At 33.3% G+C, this 27,669-nt stretch overlaps 1 protein-coding gene across 1 annotated transcript; it reads left to right on the forward strand.

Moving 5' to 3' along the window:
• The first annotated feature begins 4,854 nt into the window (after nucleotides 1-4,854).
• Nucleotides 4,855-27,217, forward strand: LOC124367840 (ankyrin repeat domain-containing protein 1-like). Its single transcript, XM_046824988.1, has 2 exons — nucleotides 4,855-5,049; nucleotides 22,193-27,217. The coding sequence occupies exon 2, from the start codon at nucleotides 22,195-22,197 to the stop codon at nucleotides 23,404-23,406; it is 1,212 nt and encodes a 403-aa protein (XP_046680944.1). The 5' UTR covers nucleotides 4,855-5,049; nucleotides 22,193-22,194; the 3' UTR covers nucleotides 23,407-27,217.
• Nucleotides 27,218-27,669: the final 452 nt, after the last annotated feature.

Consider the following 27,669-nt stretch of genomic DNA (forward strand, 5'->3'; position numbering starts at 1 on the left):
TCACTTTCTTATTGAATGAGCTCAAGAAGTCTTTAATAGATATCCATGCAGTCAGTTGGAAAATATTGAACACAAACTTTATGGATCACAATTTTTTTTTTTACAGCAGTAGCATTTCTTATTTTAGTAGACCATGAAGATTTAACAAAGCTTGATAAAGAATGGAGTTTGTCTAAAACAATGTAACAGGACTTCCCATTATATCTAACTTGTATATCTGTACTCTAACATGTAATTAGTGCAGCAAAGAAAGGTAATCATTATTCAATGTTTGAAATCCTAACTACATTTATTAAGAAACTCCTAAAACTGTCACATTCTAGTACAGTAGTGAAAATGTTTGAATTTTTCCACCATAACCCTGATGAAAAGAAAGGAAGAAGCGAGCTGAATTGAGTTGAAAGTAAAAAGTAACAAATACAAGACATTCGAAACAGATACGTGGAATTCTAAAAAGGCCCTTAACGGAGCCAGCGTAAACTCTAGGTCGGCAGGCTTTTCTCCCTCCACCACCATTACGTCACGTTGGCTGACCTTACACGGCAGACCACTACCATGTACACCACGCTTGCTTGTGTATTCACAAATCACAACACAACAGTGCACTGGCTTTGGTAGTATATTGTTTCATTAGTGACTGAATGAGTAAACTAATGATTATTATTTGTCTAAAATAGAAACAACTTATTATCTTACAGTGGTGTACAGGTAGATAACTCAATATCGTTTGGATGCAATACGAGTATTCCATTAAATGTGCCGCGAAACTGAAAAGTGTTGTGTTTCAGGCTGCAAATCTAATTATAACGGAACAGAACTAAGGTCGATATTTAGATTTCCACTAAATAATGATTTAAGACAAATATGGATTCAATTTAAAAGGACAATTTTGAATCTAATAAAACTTATGTAGTTAGTGAAGATAATTTTCCTCATTGCGATATTGTTAGAGAAGATTGTGTAAAATCATATAGAACACCTGAAAAAAGAGTACCCCAAATTGACTTCATAAATTAAAGGATGTGAAAAGATTACACAGAAAGTAAACAGTGTTTTGTAACTTTATTAAGAATCTAGACAGACAACTTTTAAAATTAGAAGTTCGATTATATTTTAATAACATATTTTAATAAAAATCGTATAGTCTTTTTAAGTCCACACGTAGGGCCTCTTAAAGTAATTTATCAGTTTGCGTAAATATACTTTTGCAAGTTAATATTTATTTGAAGGATGTTGACTTTACATACAACGAGTTAATCTTGGTAAGTTATAAAAGTAGTTTCTCGTGTAAATCATGGACAGTATTACATGAAATATTAAAAATATCCATCCCGTTTATAAATTTGCAGCTCAGAAATCTATGGATTTCACTATGAATCGTATTTGGAAACATGGCAATCAGTATTGAAAGCCTCTCAGAGGACGGTAAATAACAACAACGCTTTTAAAACCAAAAGGCAATATTTCAAAATGATGACACTAAATCACAGTTTGACCAGTGCCGAGAAATGAGTGACGGAAATGGTCTCATAGGCATAACAGAGCCTTTAGAGGTGAAAAAACTTAAAGTGTTTTTCTTTGTTCAAATCAAAGTCTTCCAAAGTGGAAAGTTTTCTATTAAAGATTTGAGTTTTAAAAATCCGACTGTGAAGGAGGCCTAAACAAATGTGATGACTTTTATGTTTGCCAACATACATATTTTATTAGATGAAGTGACGAATTAACACGTCTGAAAACAAGGAAATGAGCTTGATTATTCATATAGCCAGTTTGTATAAAAAGATTGTAAAATCACATCTGTTCAGCTCAAGTAGTTATTATTATGATGAAGAATAGATTACTGAAGAAACACCAATTTTATTATGGATTCAGCCTTTTGCCTACTCGTAAGTCGCAGTAGACTTAGAAATAATGTGTATCTTCATGGAAATTTTAAACTTATTTAAGTATATTATAAAAGTACACTAAGAATATTTTATCAAAAAAAGTCTCAAAGAAAATTACTGTATATAAATTAATTAGAAATGCTTCAAGAATGCTAGAATATATATTTAACTACTCGTGGCAATTCCGTGTAATATATTATCTAATTTGATTTTCGTAAAAAGGCGTCTGTCTATATTTCGCAACATACTGCTAAACAGTTATTCAAAGAATATTAAAAATATATTATGTAATTAAAACAAAAATTAAGAGAAAAGCTATAAACGTGTCAGAAAAATAATACTTAAAAACATGTAATAAACAAACTCTGTTTGCGGCACAATTTTTCATTATTAGTTAGTTCCTTAATCGTAATTATACTTAATTGATATAATTTTGTATCATCATTAATGCAGATCAAAATTATATAGAGTGCGTATATATTTTTAGCAATAGGTATCGATCTAGGCCAGTAAGAGTGTACGAGTGCGGATCCTCGCAATGCTTTACTAATGGACACAATTCAGTTCCTCAGCCACCGTTCGTGAAGTTACAACGGAGCCTGTTGGCCCGGATTTTACGCTGGCTGTGTTCTTAAGGCCGCATCACACTACACGCCCAGCCATCAACTGGACAGATGGGTTGGAAGCGGTAAAGATCGAACGAAAATTCGTCCAGCGGATGGATGTTTTAGGAATCGCTTTTTACAGACGGCCACATGGACGTTTTCAGCTGCGCATGTGCAAAGCATCACTTTAATAGACACCACCCCGCTAGTTCCTCTCCGTGTCTTTATTAATCGCTGAACCGTGTTATCAGTGTTATTTTAACCTAAATATCAGTTTTGCTAATTCCTTATCTTTCTTGGCATATAATAGCATTTTTGTTATTGGTAACAATGTTTTGAAAAATATTTTCAATGTTTAATTTTTAGTAAATGGTGAGAAAGATATAACAAATCAAATACAAAACATTTGCATTAATTCATTTCTTGCTTTTATTCTAGAAAGCAAAATGTAAATTTTGAATTTTGATTAATGTATAAAATTGTATCTTTGACGATATGAACTAAAAAATATCTTTGGGAGTTTGCTGGTTCTTAGTTAAAAAAAGTCCTGCCTCAAGTATACAGTTAGGCCGTTTTCTGCTTGTGATTGATTTCCTGTAATTCGCGTCTTCCCTCTTTATACCACTCTCTATAAATGTCAAAACATCTTGGAAATGTTCTTTCCATAGTCTAAATTATCGTCTGAATCTCTCATCAACCTCATCTTAATCTGCTATCAAATGATTGAATTCATCAAACATTTTTCTTTTGTTATTAATGGGGTGCACACAATGTTTTCGTCTACTAACTGAATACAACAGGACTGTATTTTCGTCGTCACTACTGGAACTGGTACACTTCTCACAAAATCACTATTAAAGAACAACCTCGTTAATCGGACTAGCCGCGACCACGGCCGGTCTGACTGACAACGAAAATTTGACTGGTCTTACTGGTTAAAATGAGAATTTTGAAAAAATAAAGAAAATAATGTACATACAATACAATTGGTTTATTACGGTAAAACGCTTAAAATACAAATCACGATAAAGTATATACAGTTTAATGTTTTTGAAAGAATTTTATTAATGTCAGTTACGTCAGCTTTGAATGCTGTTTCCATGCAGTACAGTCACTTATCCTTTTCAACACGAGAAGCTCGACCGGTCTTATCTCTTTATTTTGCTTCAATAACTAGTCCAAATAAGATGCTGCTTCTGCATAGCATATAACTGCGATATTTTCAGTGTTGTCTTTTAATAAGTATCCTCTCTATTATCGTCATTGGAATCGCAACAAGACTGCATGTTGCAATCAATGCATGTAATTATTGAGTTCTACGAACAATCTACTGATAAAAAACATCCAATTGCACGCACGGAAGTCTGGCCGGATGACTAAAAAAGCTAATCTAAATATTCCCTTAATTGATCCGGATTACACGGAGATCCGACATAAAGAAGCCCGTCTTAACGAGGTTGCACTGTACACCAACGAACATTAAATGCCATTATTTCAATGATTCCATGGCGGAGGTTGCAATTCAACTGAAAGACAAGATGAAAACAAATTTGCGTCCAGCGGATGGACGTTTGTGGTGTGAGGTAGTAGTATCCCGTGGACGTTCAAGACATAAAATCCGTTCAGTGGAGGGATGAAAGATTGGTGTGAGGTGGCCTTTAATAGCTAGAGCCAGTTATCATTTACCATTGTAATTGTGAGTTTTGCGTGCACGTGTTTTAAACCATAATAATATAATGTTTATATTATTATGTAAAACTGTTGAGTACAGTATTTAGAAACTTAACGTGTAGCAACAAATCAGAATATTCCCGTCGCATAAACTCCACTCACCATAGACGGGAAGTACTTACATAATATTATTTACATAATATTTTAAAATAAAAATAGTTGATTACGTACATATTCGTACTAGTATAGTGTTACACTACTCTTGATACAGTTTACTAAGTTTACATATGTTTTCCGCTATGTTAGTTTGACATGCTGACAGTCCACTTAATCTAAAACGAAATAAACCAACACAACCCAATATACATAATTAAAATATGTACATTTCAAGACATCATAATTCGAAAGGTTTTAAAAAGCATCATTTTAATTAATAAATTAACTCAAACTTACCTCAGTTAGGACATTTGTGTCGAATACTAATTAAGAGAGGGTAATAAGATTTCGGACATTTGCCATCATTATGCTTAAATCTCCGAAATCCTGTAATCCTGTCAAACCTTCCATTGTCAACAACAAACTTTATACTAATTCAGATAAAAAATAGGGAAATTTGGTAAATCTAGTAAGTCTTGTTGAGTATAAGTTGGCGACACTGTTGTTTACTGTTACCCTTGAAATTAGATTCAAGCTCAAGGCTGTTTGAGTCAGCTGTCAGAGTAAACTTTGATATTGTTTATTGTGTTGTGACGAGTTGTATAATGTGTTGGAAATAATCATTACTTTGGTGCCGGTGAAGAGTAGTATTTTTATTTTGCACGTTGCTGGAATTTTGAGAGTTAAAAACTTTATTTTGTAATAGACACATCTGTTTATAGGAATTGAAGGTAACTTTTATTTAGTAAACTGCACTGTTTCTAGGTTATGCCTGTAGAACATTTTTGTGATCGTTATAAGTTAAAAAATAGTGACCCCAGGCTCTGAGATTTAGTTCCTTTTCTTATGCCACAATCTTTTGTTAATTTTTCAGGTGTGTTCCTATTCCAAATAGGCTAGTAAATACACAATGTACATTTAACTGATTAACAGCTTCTCTCTGGGTGGTGGGATGGTGTGGCTCCAGGGGGAGTACTATGACCCTGGGTCATAAGTTGTTTATAGGCTATGTCTTTCTAGAAAATAAATTTAAAATCCTGGTATCAATTTACATTAACGTGACCATGGAAAGGTATGTTCATTTTTTTCCCGAAAACTACAATTTTTCCTGAAAACAATATTGAAGAAAAAATTTGTCGGCAACGAAAATCAAAGGAGCTACGATTTTTTTAAATCCTTTGAAAACTGCCTTGACAGTTTCATATAACTCCGCGTCTGCTCAAACTCAGTATAGCCAGATTTTAAAAACCGATTATCATACCAACAACGAGAAATTATCGTACTTTCATATAAAATAATCGTACCAAACACATTTAATGAAAAAGTATGTTATGTTCGTATAATAAATTATGTTATAATTAACTTTTGGTTTGTTACTTGTATAAATTTGTCAAAAATCTTTCATGGTACGATAATAACTACCCATCGTGTATCTTACCGGCACATAAAATCAATGAAATTATCGTATCTTTACAATAATTATCGTACCTTTGGCAACACTATCCATATTTGACAGTTTGGTATTACTCCGCACCTTCTCAAATAAAGAAGGGACGCCATTTTGAACTACTGTTGTTCCTCCGCGTCTATTCTTAACCTCCTAGTTCAGTAGTGGTAATGGCACACCTTTGTGTTGGATGTTCGTTAGCTCACGTGGAAGCAATTCGTAAAGACGAGTATGGAGTTTTACAATTTTATGTTAACCACGGGGCTTATAACCGGACTAGGCGTTGTGGTAATAGAAAGTGTGGCAACGAACTCCTTGTAAACGAATTTTGGGAATTCCATTTTCGGTGTGGAAAGTACTATACGCCTGCACCGAAACGAAAGAAAATCAAGTGTCGGTTTACTGCTAGTGCGAAAAAAGGCACTTTCTTTGAAAACGCCCGGTTACCATTGACGGACATTTTTTATGTTATTGCGTCAATATTGTGTTTAGTGTCGCTGCAACAAGATTACCTGGAAAAGAACTTTAATATTAGTTCTAAAACAGCTGTTGACTGGTATTCGTTTTGTCGTGAAATATTTGTTGACCATGTGGCCAATGATGATGTTACTTTAGGTGGAGTCTGCCACATGTGGAAATTGATGAGGCCAAATTTGGTAGACGTAAATATAACAGAGGACGACTTATTGAAGGGCAGTAGGTGTTTCGTGGTATAGACCGCACCACACACGAAACATTTTTAGTGCCGGTAGATAAAAGGGACAAGGAAACTCTGTAAAAGATCGTGAAAGAAAAAATTTTACCGGGAAGTAAAATTATTAGTGACTCTTGGCGTGCGTACGACTGCTTAGAGGACGAGGGGTTTGTACATGAGACAGTGAATCACTCAAAGTAGTTTGTGGACCCACGCACTCACGCCCACACAAATACCATCGAACGGACGTGGAGAAGTGTTAAGGATAAAATTCCGCGTTACGGCAGGATAAAAACTCATTTTGTGGGGTATTTGGGTGAATACCTTTTTAAGGCGAAATACCCAAACCTCAATGAGCCGATCCACCATTTCTGGGTTGCGGCTGCAAAACTGTACCCACCTGAACATTAAGATAAGTGTAAGTTACTGAAATGATGCTGACTAATACGTTAATCCTGTCAATGATGCCTGCCCGCTGCGCACTGCTTGCTCTTTTAGAAAAAAAATTAACTCGAGCTTGCAAAAGTCGAATTCCAGATCACGTGATGCCCTTGCTCCTTAACGCAATAATGTCCGAAAGGCATCAATATAATACAATAATATACTTTCCCCCCAGTTCATATGCACCTGTGATAATAATACTTGGCTATAGATGCCCAACCCATGAAAAAAAAGTCCATTTTCCATGGTCACGCTAATGTAAATAAATACCAAAATCTTTGGTAAACATAAAATTAATGACTGAAGTAGGAAAATACAAATTTCTCGCTATTAACCTACTCCTATCGGTCGAAAAAAATATAAGGCTTCAAGGGGTGGAAGTGACAAATTTGCAGCTACAGAACATTAAAAGTGGAACTACTTTTCAAGGCCGAAGCAATATTTTTTTGTTCTACAACTGCGCAGGTGTTACGTGATGTAACTGTGAAGTAACCCCCATATTGGTTGCTGTTGACATTAGCTATTGACTAGGCCTATGTAAGATAACACTAATTCTGAAACCAGAGGATTTTTACCCATAACGTTATTGTTTTTAGAATTTCTGAGAATAAAAGTTCATATCGGGCAGACTCAAATGTCTCCAGCCATCAATGCGAGATGTTACCATATTCTGGCAATGAAAACTATCCCTCATGGTAGTACCTATCCAGGGCCAATCACAGCTTTAGTGGGCTCTAGACAAAGCAGTTGGTTGGGCCCCTATGATGATATATATATATATATATATATATATATATATATATATATATATCTGTACTTGGGAGGTAAAGGGCACTATGTCCATTTTTTTCAAAATCGGGATATCAGCACCAAGTTTTTCTACTTGTATGTTTCTTTTTTGGGGTACAAAGCACTAAGTCCAATGTTTATTAATAAGGGAGATAGCCAGTGGGAAAAGGGCATTATGTCACTGAGTAGTTGAGAGGTAAAAAGCACCAACTAGTTATAGTGCTTTATACCTCTTATTAAAATGTAAATCCGTAGAGGAAAAAGGCACCATTTGGACATAGTGCTGTTTACTTTTAAACTTTTATAAAAGACCTGGTATTAGGTAACATGTGTTTTTGACATGGTGCCACTGAGATGTTTACTGAACATAACCTTAAATTCCATGATTTGCATTATGTTAATTAAAAAATGTATGAGATATACCTTGAGTTCTGTAAATCGAATAACATCCCTGAAGAAAATATTGGTAAAAACTGGGTGTATCGTGACGTGTTTAACAAAAGGTTCAATCTTTCCTTCAAACGACCTGAAGTTGACCCATGCGATACATGCGATTCCTACCAAGCTAAACTTAAAGGTTAATTTGAGTCAGTTAGAAAAGAGAGGCAATACAAGCCGAGTACAAGAATCACATATATGATCAAAGCGTTACGATTTGAAAGCCGCAGACTCAAAAATTGCCAAGGAGGATCCTTCTTATAAAGTTTTGACTGGTGATTTACAGAAGTGTTTACCGACACCCTTTAATTACAAGTGGGCTGAGCCTCTACAAAAGAAAACTGTGGACTCTTGACTTTACTATACATGATGCCTGTGACTCAACAGTTCACTGCTTGATGTGGGACGAAAACAAAAGGAGCAAGAGGAGGGAATGAAATTACCCAGCTATCATGAAGTGGGCTGACAATGTGATTTCAGGTTCAGCTGTTCAAGATATCACTTTATGGACTGACAACTGTTATGGTCAACACAAAAAACAAATCTATGATAAAAACCATTAATCAAAAGTTTTTGCTCAAAGGTCATACGCATATGGAGGCTGATACTGTTCACGCTCTCATAGAGAGAAAAATAAAGAAAGCTAACAGTATGAGCATATTGACACCTTGGGACTGGCAACAATTGGTGCGGCAAACTTCTTCAAAATACTCTGTATTTAACATGGAATTAGAGGATTTTAAAAACTTTGAGTCCTTGCTAAAAGGCAAAGATTCTCCGTTTGTGTCAGGAAGTATGATATTGACAAAAACACTGTTTCTCATGTCACATTTTGTACACATACAAGCCAGACAAGAAAACATGGGTCATCTCTTCTTCAAAACTTCATTTGACGGAGATTTTTCAGAAATGAGTTATGTTCGATCCCGTAGAGGACAAGAAATAACGTTCCCGGAAACTCTTCTATTAGTATCACACCAGAGACTACCAATAAATGTAGCAAAATTACATTGATCTGATAGCACTACTGCCAATACTCCCAACTCTCCCAACTGTGTGCCATGACTACTTCAAAAATCTACCGAGAAGCAACAACACCTCCATGTACCCAAAAGAAGACTCTGATAGTATTAAAAACTGTATAAAAAATTCACAGAATTAAAACTCTATGTCCTTTTTATTTCTAACAACCCGCTACTTTCTCAGAGGTTAAAAAGCACCAAGTCCAACAAGTTTTTTAATAAAATATTTTAAAATAGGTAAATGACCGTTTTTTTGTTTTAAAACAGTTCGTTTAAAATAGACAATAAGTTAAAATATCAATATAAAAAAAATCAAATTTAGTATTGAATATAAATGATAAGATATAACATTTTATATTGAAAATTTTTTTCAAACTGTTCTCCTGAAAAGTAACAGTTTTGTGACATAGTGCCCTTTGCCTCCCAGTACAGATATATATATATATATATATATATATATATAATATATATATATATATATATATATATATATATATATATAACTTACATAGGATGTTCCAAAATGAATAGTAAAATTATGTACTTACTTTCTCTTGAAAATGGTTTTTTCAAATAAAACAAACAAAAATTGCAACTTATAGTCAGCACTGGCTGAAAATGCTATTTTACTAACCAGTTATTACATTGGCTTTTGAACAGTTGTAAATTCAATGTATCTGAAATAAGGATTGTTAATGTATTTTATAACATTTTAAGTGTTTTCTTTTGTTCAAACAACAAGTATCATGAAAAGGACAAGATAAACATTTATCCAAATAAATATCGCAAATTTACAATAACCATTAATTCCTGAAGGAAACAGGATTTTTCTGGACATTTGCCATCGTTCATTGATACAAAAATTCAGTAACTCTATTATGTTTCGAGATCTGCAATCTGATCTTTTCTTCAGGTAAATAACTAACCTAACACATAATTAAAAACTAGGTTAAAATGAACAAATCATACCAGAGCATTGTGACATGTGTTAGTCAGGAATCACAACCACATGTTGAGTGTCAACTTCACTAACATGCACGTAATAAAAAATTAAACACAACACTAATTATTAAAACTGGAACTACAGATCATAGGTCTGCATTCATCGACCAACCGATGGAGTGGTTCCGGTAGTGACATGTTAGTTTGTAATTATGTTTTAGGTTAGTTATTTACCTGAAGGAGAGATCAGATTGCAGATCTCAAAATGTTCTGTTACTGAATTTTTATATCACTGAACGATGGCAAATGTCCAGAAAAATAATGTTTCCTTCACAATCCTTCCAACGTCGAAAAACAAACTTCAAACAAAACTTTAATTCCTAACTAGGTTATCTTGCAAATATAGTATCTAGTTCCACTTTAAATAAGATTCATTATTTGTTATTTTTTCATCCCTTTAAACCTTACATTGTTTTGTTGAAGAGGACGATTCTTGTTACCAGCATGTGAGGATAATCAAATTGGAAAATAATCCAAACAAATTTAACTTAACCTTCCACAAACAAATAAATTAATAGGAAAACAAACTTAATAAATAAGCAAAACTAGGTAAACATAACAGTTGCAGTAAGATAAGTGGCCACTACGACAATCAAATCAACTAACAGTTAGAAATAACTAAACTGTGAAAATTAAAAACATATGACCTATAGATATTCATAATTATTAATTTCCAGCTGTTTTTATTTTACAGATTAACAATATTGTTTAAATTTAAGTTAATTTAAACAAAGTAAAATCATTTTGTGTAGTGAGTAATGACATTGGAGGAACAATGGTGATGAATAGCGCTTTTTGCAACATTCAAATTCTTAGGTCAGGTTGTTTTTAAGATATCATGTGGACAGACAGACAAAAAGATAAAAAATTAAATTTTTCAGCTCCTCAAGTGGTAGGCTTCATTAATGCTCAGCCAATTAGTAAAATTACATAAAATAATATTGAAAATTTTTTTGGTACCTATTAAATTAGGGGATATGTTTTAATATGTAATAGAAACATTAAGTGTGATCAGAAACTGTCCATACTATAGGATTATTATACAATCATAGTCTAATAGAGCTGTCAATACTGCATTTACAGTGGATTCCAGGATCTAGGGGTTAGCTCATGTCTCATGATCCCATTTATGTTGAAATTTTGCATGTCTGCTCCTATGCCCTAAGTAAATGAACAACATACATTTAATCAGATGTAATCTGTGAAACTGCCCACAGATGCTATCCAAAGAAAGAACGAATACTAAGTGACTAATCCTAACCTAGTTTCTGAGCTAACCCCTTATAAGAACTATATTAAATTTATAATTTGAAGATAAATACAATAAATAGAAACATAGCCTAACTATATACTTAATCCTACTTAACTGGAATATCAATACAGATTTTAGATAAATAGTTTACTTTATGTTTGAATAATCATCATTTGAAACTGCAATTTTCAGGACTACAGTATATTTATTTTAAAGGCTAACAACGGAAAACTCAGTTTTATGTCAGACATTTTATCCTACGACTCATGCCTTTGAGATGATATAAAACCAGACATACTAATCGTTACAGAACATAAAATGAAAAAAGATGAAATTACCAGGCTTAATATTCTAAATTATAGCACTCACTCCTACTATGCTAGATGCAGTATGAATGGTGGAGGTGTAATTATTTTGGCAAAAAACACCATTAAAATTAAAGAAATAATGTTTCCTGCAATAAAAAATTTATTATGTGATCAAATTTTTGAGCTATGTTTGGTTGAGGTTTATTGGGGTAATTTAAAAATATTATTAGGTGGTATCTACAGGTCTCCAATCAATGTAAATGTGAATATATTCCTGGAAAATCTGAATTCGGTTTTTAGCATTCTAACCAATAGGTACAAGTATATAGTGATATGTGGAGATATTAACATCAACACCTTGACAAATAATTCTTATGTGAAAAATCTAAAACACCTATTAAAACAATACAATATGAAATACTTAATAGACTTTCCCACTAGATCAACCGGCACTACTCAGTCAGCAATAGACAATATTATAACCAATCTCAAACAATCACAGATTCAAGTTGAGTGTGTGAATGCAATGTTATCAGATCGTGATGGCCAGTTAGTTACAATATTCGATTATGTATCTAACTCAGTGCAACAACAAAATTATTCATTCAAGTATTCCAGGGAATACCTGATGAAATATGAGAGATTTTAATCTAGCATTAAGTTTAGAAACATGGACATAGCTTTATAAAGCTCCAGATCATTTAAAATATGACACCTTTATCCAAATCTTTTTATATTACTGCATCGGAGTAAACTCTGACTGCAATCCGGACGAGTGACGCCTCCAGGGAATCACTTGACAGTGACACACACCTATTTTGCGGTTGTTGGATACGGTGTTCCTCGGGAAGGGCTGCACCCCGACCCGGTACTTGCCGCCAACCGCGGATACTTATTTTCCAATTGTAAAGGTCAGAATAATTACTTAGGTAAAAAACCTTGGGTTAGCGAAGATCTAAAACTAGAAAAAAATAAACTAATTACTGAAAGTAATGCTGCCCGAAGAACAAAATCGCAAAGAGACATTGACAACGTAAAACTTAAATATAATACTTTTAAAAATAAAATTATTCAAGAAAAACAAAATTACTATGCTAACAAAATTAAAAGATCTAAAAATTGTCAAAGAGACACTTGGAAAATCATTAACTATGAAACAGGTATTACTAAACCAAATACAAAAAATATATACATCAGGCACAATAATAAAATAGTATCAGATCCTGGTAAAGTTAGTGACATTTTTAATAATTACTATGTAACTTCAATTGAGGATAAAGCAAAATTTAACACATCTCAAAAAAATCTGAGTTTTAATGCTTTTAATAATTTTTCAGATATTAATTTTCAATGCAAACTAATTGATAGAGATGATATTGTTAGAATCATCAGAAGTCTAAAAAGTAGTTATAGCACTGGATATGATGACATACCAGTGCCAATATTAAAATATGCAATGGAATTTCTAACTGACCCACTGCTTCATATAGTTAATTCATCTTTCCTCTCTGGGCAATTCCCTGAAAAACTAAAAATTACAAAAATAAAACCTCTATTTAAAAAAGGCGATCAGTTTGATGCAGCAAATTATCGGCCACTTGCATTACTCCCAGTTATATCCAAAATATATGAACGTGCAATGTCTAACCAGCTGGTTGACTATTTAGAAAGAAACAAATTACTTGATAGCATACAACATGGGTTTAGAAAAAGTAAATCTGTAGTTACAGCTGCCACTGATTTCATTGAGTCAGTGATTGATTCTGTGGATAGAGGGGAAAAGGTAATAGGAGTATTTATGGATCTCCATAAAGCATTTGACAGTGTTAGTCATGCTAAGTTACTAACTAAGTTATCGCAGTTTGGTATCCATGGGAAGGAGTACAACTGGCTAAAATCATATATTCAAAACAGACAGCAGTTTGTGGAAATACATAATCTGAATAACAAGAACAATTTAACTAGTAAATATAATTCTATTTTAAAACAAACTTCTTATGGTGTTCCTCAAGGATCCATTTTGGGGCCACTTCTATTCCTCTGCTACCTAAAAGGAATTCCAGAGCTAGATAAATTATGCTTATACGCTGATGATGCCACTCTAAGAATTACTGCTTCATCTAAAGAGGAAATAGAGGAGTTTGCTTTTCTCAGCGTATCAAAAGTAAATTAGTTTTTCAAAGAAAACAACTTAATTTTAAATCCAACAAAAACAAGCTATATGGAATTTTGTACCAACCAATGCAGAAATAAAATTAATCCTCATATAGAAATAGATGAAGTGGCTATAGTTAAAGAAGAAGAAGTAAAGTTTTTGGGTTTAACGTTAGACAGTTCGCTGACATGGAATAAACATTCAGAAAAAATAGTTTCAAAAATTAACTCTGGTTTATATGCTCTTCGCAGAATGTCAAAATTATGCTCACAAGAAATTCTAAAAATTATTTATTTTTCACATATCCATTCACATATTATATTTGGTATCTCATTATATGGATCCACATCAATAAAAAATTTAAATTCAATTTTAGTGGTACAAAAAAAAGCAATTCGTGTCATTTTAAAACTTAAATGGAATGAAAGTGTGAAGGATCACTTTCCTCAACTGGGTATCATGACGGTTTACAGTGCATATATATATGAAACTATAATGTCAGTGATGAACCGTACTCATAGCTTAGGCAAGAGTGGTGAGACCCATAATTATAATACAAGAAATAGAAATAATATGGCAGTAGCTCAACATAACTTACACTTTTTCTGTAAAAAACCAATATACATAGGAGCTAATTTTTTTAATTTGCTGCCAAGCAATATAAAATTAATAGAAAATAATAAATTATTTAAAAATAAACTTAAAAGCTATCTGACTGAAATGCCGTTGTACTCCTTTTCTGAATTTTATACAATTCACAATAGTTTTTACAATTATTAAAATTACATTGTATTATATTTAGTTAGATACTAATGTAAATCATATTTAGTAAACTTAACCATTTACTTTCTTAATCATGTGACGCCATTCATGTACACCATGTGTAACAATCGAATAAAGATTTTTCTGATTCTGATTCAATGTCCTTTTATTGGATAACTGAATGAAAATTTTTAATAGCTCCTCTCCCACAACTTAATATTGTGTATCAGTATAACAGCCAAACATGACAAGGGGGATGGAAATACAATATATTGTACTGTTTCCACAAAAACGAAAATTTATAAATATATATGTAGTCACAGTAACGGTTTTTAAGAATTCACATAGACCATGATTAAAAGACCCCTATTTGGAGAGGTACTATGACAACTCCCCGTTTAAAAAAAATTGTCCAATCTGGACCAAATGTTTTATAAAACTGTTGCAATTCCTATTTTTGAAAACAACAAGCATTTTTCATCCTCCCACCTCACTTTGGTAGGGGAGAGAGAGGGTCAGAAAAACAAACCCCTGTCAAACAGTGCTAAATAAAATAAAATCAATTCTTAGTAAAGGTAGCCTAGTATTTCTAAAATGCCATTGTATGAAGATCTTTAACGTTTCATATCAGACTAGCATTAATCTTTCTGAATACAACATTACTTGAGATACAAACACAGTTTACACAACAAAGTAAGTAATGACAAAATTAAGTTACGTTGTGTTTTTGTTATGAAACAGGAAATTAAAACGATTTATTATGGGGCTCCATTACAAGGAGTTTGAATCTTACCACACATAAAAAACCTGTACATTTACCAAACATTTGATGAAAACCCGACTAATTAAAATTAGGGGGGGGTCATGGTATCCCCCAAAGGGAAGTATTTTGAGCATATCAACTAGGAATTTTAATTACCTCTTCTGTGCTTACTTATTTGTATATTTTCATTTTAATTGAACTAGTATGAGATTTTCTACTCTCACATCCTTTAAAAAGGCTTCGTTTCTTTTTCTGTATCCTAGTTTTTGACTACTGGGCAAGATTTATAGTTTGTTTTAGTATGTTATTAAATTTTTGTTATTGAGCTTCGTTTATGTCACCAGTGTAATAAAATCTCTTCCCATTCTTTTTGTATAAATAACTGTTTTCAGTTTCAGTAGATTCCTGTTGCTCATGGCCCTCCTTTCTGTTGTCATTTGGGCCTATGGTAGGTTTATGTTTTGAGTAGTGTACATGTATGATATTATGCTTTGAGTGGTGGACTGTATGATACGAAATACCAGTATTTTCTACTTCAGCATTGTTCATTCTGCTGGAGATGGTACATACACTATCAACTGATGTCATGGAGATATGTGTTATTCTGGTTGGAGATAGATCTTAGATCTATTTTATATACGAGGTATATATATATATATCTTAGATCTATTATAACCAAAGCAAGCTAAGGTTTCAGATAGTTGGGTTGTAGTCATAATTTTATGGAATCATTTTTAACTGTCACCAATATAGATGGTTTTCTACTTAAATTTTTTGAAGGTATCATATATTATCTCCAAGCCTGCCTCTATATTATTACCTGTTCTACAGACACTTGCGATAAAGAGGATGAATACCCAGTTTAATCTTGCTTGTTATCGCTTTGCAGACCATTTCATGACAGATGATATGTGTGTTAATAACCTCTTGTTTGTTATCAAGTTAGTCTTTAATATAAAGGGCAACACCTCCTTTCATATGCAGCTTCCTACAGTATGCTGCCAGTTATGCATATCTTACAAGTCCTTGTATTATTTATGATCTCTTTCTTCTGTCCATGCTCTGTTAGGATTACAATGTTTGATTTCAATGAATTCAGAAGTGTGTTTAGTCTGTCAATTTTATTGTATATTCTGTCAGTATTTTGGTGTCAGAAGAGGATTTTTTTTTCACCTAGATTTCGGTCTGGTACTATGAATGTACCACAGTTTTCTAGAACACAGTTTCTTGTTTTAGGAAATGATGGGCAGGGATGTGTTGTTTCGCATATGATGGGGTAGTCAAACAGAATTTTCTAGTATGTTATGTCAAGATATTATTGTGAAAGTCTTAGTGGTTGATAAAAAGTGATCTAAGTCTTCATTTTCATAACAAGTTTCAGTGTTATTAGGTGGTTTTTGGTATAAGCTATTTGGGTTTCCCTTTTTTGTCAATATAAGTCACATGTTTTGAAACCTGGAGAGATATGCTGAACACGTTTTTCTCTTTTGTCATGTCCCGATAGACCTTTTGATATGCTGATTTTGTTGATGCTTTTCTGGGTAGTGTATATGTTGTTCAGTTTTTGGCTGTAAATTTGGCTGATTCCTGGAGTCGTAATTTGGTTGGTTTTGCTCTCGGGGTTAGTCAAGTTGCTGCTAGTTTTAGGTTAGCGATTTTGGTGGTGCAATTTGAGGAGTCAGTAATTGTGTAAGATTTGGTGCTGTATCCTGTTATTTTATCTAGAATGGATGAATGTAGGATTTGGTCTTCTTCATTTTTTGCTTTGCAAATTTTGGTGTGAATGATTCTTGTTTCTAATTGCATATTTAGGGCTGTGATGTGTGCAGATTCATTTAGTCCTGTTTCCATGGTTTTAAGGTTTGGGTTTAGAGAAGTTATTCCTAAATGTGATTGAATGTCGTTGAGTGTCGAATGACATGAAATTTGTTGTTTGGATCTACGTAATTTTTCTACTCATATAAGATTTTCATGTTCTATGTGGAAAATTAGTTCATCTTTTAATACTCGCTCCTCCTCGAGCAGCCTTTTAAGTAACAGTAGTACTCTTCTTCCAGTTCTTGATTTTTCTCTTTCAAGGTTTTCAAGATTTCTCATGCTGTATGTGTAGACGGTGTTCTAGATCTTGTGCATTATTATAATTAGTTTTCAAGATTCGTCAGTGTTCTTGAAGCTCTCTATTCTCTGCTGTTATATTAATTTGAGTTTTTCCATTTGAAATTAGAAGAGAATTACTTGCTTCTGCTGCAAAACAAAGGGAAGGTTCCAAATTGGAATCATCAAGTTTTTCAAGGTTTTTTTTACCTCGCTCACTTAATCTCTATCAGAATACAGTAGTTCTACATTTATAGGGTTTTTATGATGGTATCTGTGAGTTAATATCATCACTATTATTTAATGTGTGGGTTGATTCATACATTTCTTTCTTAAAGGAAATGTCTTAAGTGATTTCAGGAAAACCCAGGTTGTGTGTCTGTACAGTGTGATTTGGCTCTTGGCTCCTGGACTTTAAATGTTTGGTGTGTGTAATTTTTGACATCCTAAAATAGTATTGTTAGAATTTTGCTCAAAACTCTCCTTAATACTTACTTTTTTTGCTATTAGACCTCTTGGTTCTCTCTCTGTCCAAATTTTGCCTTATAAGTCCACAATTTTGTAAGCACCATGTTGATGATCATGGATCTTTTGTGTTAAAATAAACTGTCTATAAAAGTTCGATCACATGATTTGAGATGGGTTTTAACAAACTGTTGTTTAAGTGGGCTCTTAAAAAACTATACTTCTAAAAATAGAGGACTTTTATTCCGTAGCAGTGATGAGTAGGTTGCAAACTTTGAAGCCGGAGTACATAGTTTCATTAGTCATTATTGTGTATGTGTGCGTGCATGCGTGTGTGTGTGTGTGTGTGTGTGTGTGTGTGTGTATATATATATATACCCTTTTGTGGAAACTCGTTTTTGTGTAAAGTTAGCTTTAATATTCAACAGAATACAGCCGGTCATCAGATTGGATAAGTTCACTTATGTGCTATTATTGTCTGATTCCGTAGAATATACAGATTGAAATTATGTATCAAACAATGTTCATAATAAAATCTTTGGCTGTTGAACAAATTCTTTTTGACATGCACGCAATTCAATCGAAATAGGCCCATTACCATGGGTAAAAAGAAGATATCACCCAGAGGGTTAAGTAGCTAAAGATCAAGAAAGTTCCATTCACTTAGATACTATTTATAGTTATTTATTTCCCCCTTTTTATACTAACCTGTATGTATTTTCTTTGGTATGTAATATTGTGATTGTTTTAACATTGTATATAATTTAAAATGATTATGATTCTTCTGAATTTATTGGTCATACACGCATGGTTATAACAATGGGTTTGATCCAATCTGGGTCACCAGCGGCATGCTGAGAGTTAAATAGTCTCTTACAATAATTTCCAAAAAAGCAGTTTAGTGTATATGTGACCCTCTTCTAGTCTATCTCATAAAATTTCATCTAGGAAATTGCTAGAAACAATTCTTTTTTTGGGCAATTCCGTCTGTGGTAGTACTAGAAACTACTGTTAGATTGTACTGTAAAAAAAGTCCAGTTACTCAAGGACAATTCCAACATTCCGTCAATGGTAGTACTAGGCTTCACCGTTAGATTGAGCTTTGGTTCCAGCGACTTTTTGTGATCTATGCACTAAAACAAAGCAATTGGCTGTATTTAATATCAAACTGGTATGCCTCTCTCTATCTAACCAAAATATATGGATTTCCCTCAGACTTAAAAAAAAGTTTTCAAATTATGTACAAGGCCATTGGTATTACATATCATGCATTATCTATCTGTACTGGTATTACATCTCATCATGTAATTCATTATGAATTCGCTCCTCAGTCGTTAAAGAATTGTATTGTGAAGTCGTTACAGGAAAAAGTACATAAATTAATTAAAGTGAGATATATTAATCTACTAGCTGTTTCCTGCGGCTTCGCACGCTTTTAGTAAACTTTGCCTGTATATGAGCACTTCTGGTTCTAGTGAATTATATTTCCAATGCCGATGTAGAGTTTGTCTTGTTGCTACGACCAAGGAAATCTGTCAAAAGTGTATGTTTATAGCCATTGTAGACGTACATGTACTTTATTATAAAGTGGTCCAAACCTCAAGTTCAACCAGAAGTTAATTTTAAAGACAAATATACATAATAACTTAGCGCCTTCAAATAGTGTTTGGCTATTTAATATACGTAACTGTCTCGTATTTGCAGTTTATAATGTGCATGCGCTTTGAAAACTTTTATCTATTGCAGCACCTCCTGGTGGTGAGTTACATCAATGGGCATAGCATATAAACCTTCTACGTGGAAAAATACACGTACATACAAATTTTCATAATGATCGGACAAATAGTTTACGATTCTATAAAGGACATACATACAAACATTCATTTATATATATATATATATATATATATATATATATATATATATATATAGACTAGCGGGCCCGGCGCGCTTTGCTGCGCATTTCAATAATTTTTTGCAAAAGTTGCCCGCGGCTTCGCACGCAATTTCCCGTTGAAAACAGTACACTATATTCACTTATTCTTTTTCTATCACATTCTAAACATTGCTGAGATAATTGATAGTCGTTCCATCGTGAGCCTCTTGGGCGTATTATGAAGGTATGTACCATATTCCTGCCTCTATCTAGCTGTTACCTACGGCTTCGCACGCAAATATTAAGAACCGAAGTCCTTATATTACTTAGTAAATTTTTTTTTTACTATAATAAATTTTAGATTAAATTAGTTATATCTCCGATGCCACGATTGAGCTTGCTTTGTTGTCTCGATCGAGAGAATATGTACACACGGAGTTTTGAGAACCATACTTCTGTCAAAAAAAAACAACTAAGGTTGATTTTATAACATTCTTTATATTTGTAGCCAACGTAAGATAGTAATTATGATATCTGCATTACTCTTCTGATCAAGCATGAGCATGGTTTATATTAAATAAATATTGCAGTTAAAGGTGAATTTTTACGTCAAATTTGAATTGTATTATCTGGATAGTAAAGTCTATGTTTAACAGTGATTGCAAAAACAGTTTGAACAAAATTTGTCGTTTCTCTTAAGCTTACTCTATGCTTTAAAACTATAAGTGTAATATATGTTTACAAAGAACAGCTGATTAAAAATTTGAAAAGACGTTAACATATGTTTGCTGCAATGCATTTCTTATGGGTATTTCTGTAACCAGTGGGGCGGAATCCTGAATCGGGAAAGGGATGGGCATAGCTTATAAACCTTCTCCGTGGAAAAATACATATACGTACAAATTTTCATCATGATCGGTCCAATAGTTCACGATTCCATAAAGGACAAACATACAAACATTCATTTTTATATATATAGATGAAAACATTTTTCTAAATATTGTTATGCAAAATCATTCCACATACATCTAAAATCAGGAAGTACCATAAGTAAATCTATATATATAAATGCAAATAAATGTTTGTTTGACTTAATCAGCTGATAGTGAGTGCGTCCATGAGTTTTGTTAGCTTCTGTTTGAAAACTCTTGCTGTCAAATCGTGTCTATCTCCAGAAGTTTGTCCAGGAAGCAAAAGGGATTCGATTTCAACCCACTTTGGATTGCACGATCCTCTCTAAAAGTATGCATATGTTACTTCCAGGAACGTGTAGAATCACTGTACAAAATTTCACGATGTTTCGTGCATTGGTTCCAGAGTTATAACGGAACATACAAACAAACATTCGTATTTATATATATAAAAGATCATGATAATGCTCCAGTTCAAAATTTACAACTTATCGAGTAGTTTTTTTAAAGCATCAAATCACACAAGTTCAACAGCCCTGCTACTCACCTGGTATTGCTCCTTGTGACTTCAATTGTTCCCAAAATCAAACATAAAGGGGAAGAAATAATAGACTATAGATATCAAGACATGTGCGGATACATTAAAACGCAATATAGCAATTTATTGTAAGAGGTCCCAGAAAGCAGAGGTTCGAACCTTGCTTTGAGCAGTGAAAATAGTACTGAAGTACTTTGAAGAATAATAGTCTCATGGTCACAAGTCAAATTCTTGGTTTTTTTTAATAACGTCAATCAGGGTGTATTTAGGTTATGTCTTATTTTTTTTCACACCAGTAGCTAGTATTCTTTTGTTTCACAACCAGTAGCTAGCACTATCATTAGGTACCGTATCTATGGCAACTTTTTGAGGCAAACAATTTTACCACTTTACATGTTTAAAGGACATTCCCTAGATCTAAAAGAAAGATAGTTTCTTTTTCATTCAAGATGTGGATAGTTAGAATCATAGGTGTAAATAATGAACAAGCATCAACGTGTAACGTTAGTGTATTTTTAGTCTTTTTACAATTATTTCAGCCGAACAAGTCAGAAAATTATCTTGAATGTGATCCAAGAAAGTTCTCCATTATGAATTATTACTTTTTTAAAGTTCGCCCTTAAAAACGATTCATATCTGACTTTTAAGTCTCAGTAACAAGATGTTCTTAACCTTTGGCTGTTTTAGCATAGATCTCACAACATACATATTTTCATTCAAAGAGACTTAATTTATTTATCTGTTCATTAAATATTAAATATTTTTTCTTAGTTATAGTTTGTTTTTATGCTGTGGTTATAATTTTTAGACTGTACACAAATGTAGCAAATGCTCGGATTTATCTCTGTATGAACGTGTTAAAAAGTGTAATTTATTCACTTTGTTTCAGTAAGTTTATAAGTTACTTTAATTTACAGATATGGCAGTCAATAATTCTTCACTTATTATTGAAGCTTTAAAAAAACGAAACCTAGAAGATCTCGAGGCTCTACTTGACGCCAGAAAAGAAGACGTCAATGTGGTCTGTGACAACGGGCAAACTCCTCTACAGTGTGCCGTGCGTTTACAGTTTGAACAAGGCGTGAGTCTGTTGTTGGCAAGAGGTGCCAACATCAATGTGCGTGACGATAGTAAACAGACACCCTTGCACAACAGCTGCTTCTTTCGAAATAAAGATATGGTCACTCTTCTTCTGGAAAAAGGAGCCAATTTAAATTATATCGATGAGAACAGATTCACTCCTCTGCATTTGTCAGTGATAATGGATTTCATAGAAGGCGTTGAATTGCTGCTTTCCAAAGGAGCTAAGTGGAACACCTACGACAAGGGAGGGAATACACCTCTACACTATGCTACTGAAAATGGGACCCTGCAGATGGTGGAGATGCTGGTAAATAATGGAGTCGAATTGGAACTCAAGAACAACAGCGACGAAACGCCATTGCACGTAGCTGCCAGGTACACTCGTAGGGCTATCCTTAGATTGTTGTTACTGGAGGGCGCTGATGTGAATGCCCAGGAAGAGACGGAGAGCACACCTTTACATTTGGTTTTCCAACACAGTGAGACACTGGGCGACAGAGAGAACAATGTTGTAGAGGATTTACTCGACTGGGGGGCATCGCTGATCATTAGAGATGAAATCAGACGCACCGTTCTACATCTAGTTGATAGGGAGTCGAGTCCTGTCGTCGGTTTCAATAACCACATTATTAAATTGCAGTTTGTTGATCTAAAACTCGCTTATAAGATAAATTACATGTGCTCCGCCAACCCTGTAGAGGATGACAGAAAAAAGTGCACCGAAGAATTGGCAAAGTTGAAGACAACCAGATTTGGCAATCAATCCGTACTTGATGTGTTTTCAAAATACAAAGACCCTACATTTGTATTCAACGGTAAAATGCGTGAAGCTATATACTACTCGTCTCAGTTTGAAAAAGAGTTCCCGGTATACGTTGTGCTTTTGAGGGCAATGTTTAAACATGCTGAGAAGCGCGTTCCATTATTGAATACGGCTCAAGGTGTTTTAATCCATGGACGCTTGCCCCACGAGATTACGAGAAAAATCATGTCCTACTTGCCCAATGAAGACATTGTGACCGTAATAGCTGCTTTAAATCGCAATTAAGATTTGATCGCAAAAAGATTATTTGCTAAGATTCAGAGTTTTATGTATCCAGCTACGGAAGTCGGGTGGATTGTGGCCACAGTGTTCCCACTCGACCGTGAAAATCGTGAATAGGTCGTGAATTTAGTTCACCGTGCAAAACCCTAAAATTTTATGAATCAACTAAATGAACGAAAGTAAATTAATCGACATGCGTCATCGCCGTTACTCTGTCGTAAGGCACACGTGAGCAAGATCGCGCAATTAGTAACCCACTCAACATGAAATAAACTCTAAACTGTCTTGCCACACTTCTATGTCGCCTTAAATCACGAAACAGCGAAGAATTAAAAAAATCACTGATGCCGTTTCATCAAGAGACTATTGCTGAATGAGGTGGGGAAGCGGAACTTAAATCGCAGTAGAATGTCGAAACTTTCGTTGGTCGTGTGACTCGCGATGTCGCTGCCACAGCCAACAGCTTTGATTTGCGTTCCGTCGGCGTTTTGTGGCCTGTATGTGTAATCTCTATAAATCGCACTAGGACTGATTACCGTGATTTATCTTGCGCAATTCTTGCTCTTATGATGGGCCGATTAATAGTAAAATCTCGTGATATCTCGGCAAATTGTATGCTAATTACTTTACAAACCATGTCGTTTGACACACGGCTCCTAGCTGCTTGTGTCGTAGCCAAGACCTAAAATCAATGCGTAGTTTTTAGATGCATCCGTCCATTTTTGCAAAAATCGTCGATATCATTAGTGAGATAAGGAAAAGATTTAAATGGTTTCACCATTTCGCCGCGTCTGAGAAACAAAACACCTGAGTTGAAACACGAGAACCGGCAAAAGACGCCCAAGTGCCGAAGCCTAGGCCAGTGCATGCGCTCGTTGCGCGTTTTGGCGCTAGATATTGAAATCGGCTACTCTGAGTGGAAAAACCGCCTTTTCTATTTTTATTCGTAATGTTTACCTTAAAATCCGTGAAGGATCCGTGAATGATTAAGATTGAGTGGGAACGCTGGGTCATTTGCAAGTATTTTATTTTGTACCTAGGTTTTAATTAATGTATTAAGTGTCAGATTTTCATGTTGAATTATGCAAGTAAACATTGTTTATATTGAACCCTGAAATCGTTGACCGACCCTTATAGTGTCGATTCCTACTTTACAGGTAAAAGAATTATTACCAGTCAAAAACCTTTAAATTGTACATCAACTGAATGCCTATGAGTTGTTTTCAATGTTTGGTGGTTTTTTTATTTCTCTTAATCTTGTTTCTAGTAGCAATCTGTGTGGTTTACCCAGGTTTAATTTGTTTTTAGTCTCTGTGGATTTTAAATTGTTCTTTGTAAACAAATCATGTTGTTCTGTGTTCAGTAGTTTTTTTATTAAAATTGTGCAAAGTTTTATCATACACTGTTGATTATACTATTTCAGAATGGATTATTTTTTGTCAAATGATATTCGTAACATTCCAATGGAATCTGATGTGACTGGCTTTGTTAAGTCAGAAGTAATAGTTGTATGTCATTTGTTAATTTTGAAGTGAAAAACTGACTTGTACACTGTTCTACATCTGCCATCTTTTTAAAAAAAGGTTGAAAAAACTTTAATTTGCACGAAAGTCTATTTTATTATGGAAGTTTTATTTAGTTGTTTGGCAACTGAAATCTGGTAACATTTTGCCACTTTGGGCTTTTCTCTGTAAACAGAAAAATTAATAGTTTGTGAACTCTAACACTATATCTGTTTGCATTTACAACAAAATTTCCCACAATCTGGCTGTTTATATACTTTTGAATCATCATTTTGTTATACATTTTGTTATAATGTGGTTACTTGTTTTAATATATTTTCCACATGTAAAGTAGTAAATATATTATTATATGCTGTCAAAAAAATATATTTTTTTCAAGTTTTACTCCATAATTGTGCAGTTTTATCCTTTATATAAAACACTGCATACATGTACTAAATACAAGACTGTTATGAAATATATAAATAGACGATGTAAAACCTACAAAAATAAGAGCATACTCTAGAATATCTTATAGAAATTTCCAGGGTTATTTGAAAACAGTGTTGTAACAGCCTTACCAAGAGCTAGGCAGTTTATTTTATCTACATATATATGTGTTTGCTCTTCCACTTGATTTAGCGCGCATTTATTTCCATTAAATTAAGGTAACCTATGTGTGTGTGTTATCTTTGTGTGTGAGAAATTTTTATATTTATATACTAGTAGCCTACAAGCCCAAATGAGCATATCTAAATGGCCGTGTTGTATATTATCGGACCTTGTTATAAAAGAAACGACGTTAACTCCAAGATGACTTTTTATATCCACAGAATTTCGAGATAAAGTTTGTAACTTTATTTTTTAAATTAATTTTTAGACAAGTATATACTAAAAAACTTAAATGAATAAAATAAATTAAGTCAAATAAAATTGTTTATTGTCAGAACACATAGTATAACAATTTAGTGGTGGTTGTTATCTTTAGCAATAAATCACGAAAATGAAAAATACTGTGTTCAGTATATGTGTTTTCATGATTTAAACCGTATCAAAAACATCCCTGAATTAAATTACAATATTGGAGGATTCTCTGTCTCCTCAGAATACTCCACTTCCAAAATGTTGAGTGTATAAATTTAAAAACCAGTGAATTGATGAGTCTGCAAAATATGAATAACATTTCATGATATTCAAAACTATGATATGTTCTGGGATATCCAGTAGTTCAGTTTCTAAGGCCAATGGAGCTCAGAGGCCCCTTATAATCACAACTGTTTCCAACTTATTTAGTAGTTGTTTTTTTTTTTTTTTTTTTTTTTTTTTTTTTTTTTTTTTTTTTTTTTTTTTTTCTCAGAAGTTCTTTTTCACACTATGAACTTTGCGTTAGAGAGCAAAACAATTTCTTATAGGTATCTGGTAATTATGCATTCATGATTCCATGGCAGTGGTTTAAGATTCTGAGAACTGAATAACTGTTGCTATTGCTACACTATGCTATAATATACTGTCTGTTTACTTCTGAGATCAAAGTTGAACGTGCTGTGAAACTATAAATAGTTGCATTGCTAAACACACACCAGAGCACCCTTAGATATTCCATTACAGAATGAAATTATTAGGGAGATTCATTCGGATTAAAGATTAAGAGAAGACAAAGGAAAACATACAGGAATTTGAAAGCATTTGAGGAAAAATCAGAGGCTTCCTAAAAAAGAAGAGCAAATAGATAAAGCAACATTTTAGGGTCATTATAGACAAACTTGTATAAACATATTTTAAATTTTTTAATAATTAACGGGTCGACATAATGAAGAAATGGTTGGGACCAGAAATCAATTTTAAGACTGCTTTAGATATAGTTTTGTTTTTGACTCACTATTATTATTATTATTATTTTAATTATGTCTGTGTATGTTTTAAATACATTTTATGTACACAATAATTTTGTTATCTTTTGTAAGATTATTTTATTTCTTTCTACTGTAGAAAAACTAAGTATTGTCCTTACTAAAACAACATTTAATCAATTCAAACAATAGTTTGATGTTATTTGAAAATATTAATTACAATTCTGGATTATTGAAATCATTAAAACCATTTTTCAAAAAACTATAGTGTCCAGAACAATTTAAATTTTGTAACAATTAAAACAGTTTGATGAATAAATGGTTGGCACCAGCAACCAATTTTAATATTGCTTTAAGTATGGTTTTGTTGTATGATTTTCACTATTATTATTATTGATCTTTGAATTATGTCTGTGTGTATTTGGAAACATTTTAATGTACACAATAAATTTGTTACTTTCACAAGATTGTTTTATTTCTTCCTATTGTGGAAATCAGTGAGTATATACTGGGAACGTTGATCCAAACAGGTAATCCATGTATAATCTAGCAAAATTTTGGGTGGTGGACAAATCCTAATGTCCAAACCATGTTCCACCAACTCCTGGGTAGAAAACACGAGCTATTCCTCAATAACGGCAGGAAAAATTCAAATATTTACCCTCTTATATTTTTAATACCCTCTCACATATTAAATATACATCCCTTTAATTATTTGTATTGATTTACTGTGTTCTTTGATACGCCCGTTTCGAGGTCTTGTCATTTTCAATCAGGCCAAACATTTACTTGTTTGGTAACAACATGATAGGTATGTACTTGAGTTTTCAGCTGAAAATTGCATCAAAACGGAGCACCGATTATTCACCCAACGTCACTAAGTGCAACTTCTGGTTATTCTTTGATGTGAAGAA

Source organism: Homalodisca vitripennis, chromosome 8 (genome assembly GCF_021130785.1).
Source record: "Homalodisca vitripennis isolate AUS2020 chromosome 8, UT_GWSS_2.1, whole genome shotgun sequence".
NCBI classification, from domain to species: domain Eukaryota; kingdom Metazoa; phylum Arthropoda; class Insecta; order Hemiptera; family Cicadellidae; genus Homalodisca; species Homalodisca vitripennis.

Excerpts from the sequence above, each read along its gene's own strand:
- LOC124367840 (XM_046824988.1), top strand. The coding sequence starts at position 22,195 with ATGGCAGTCAATAATTCTTCACTTATTATTGAAGCTTTAAAAAAACGA.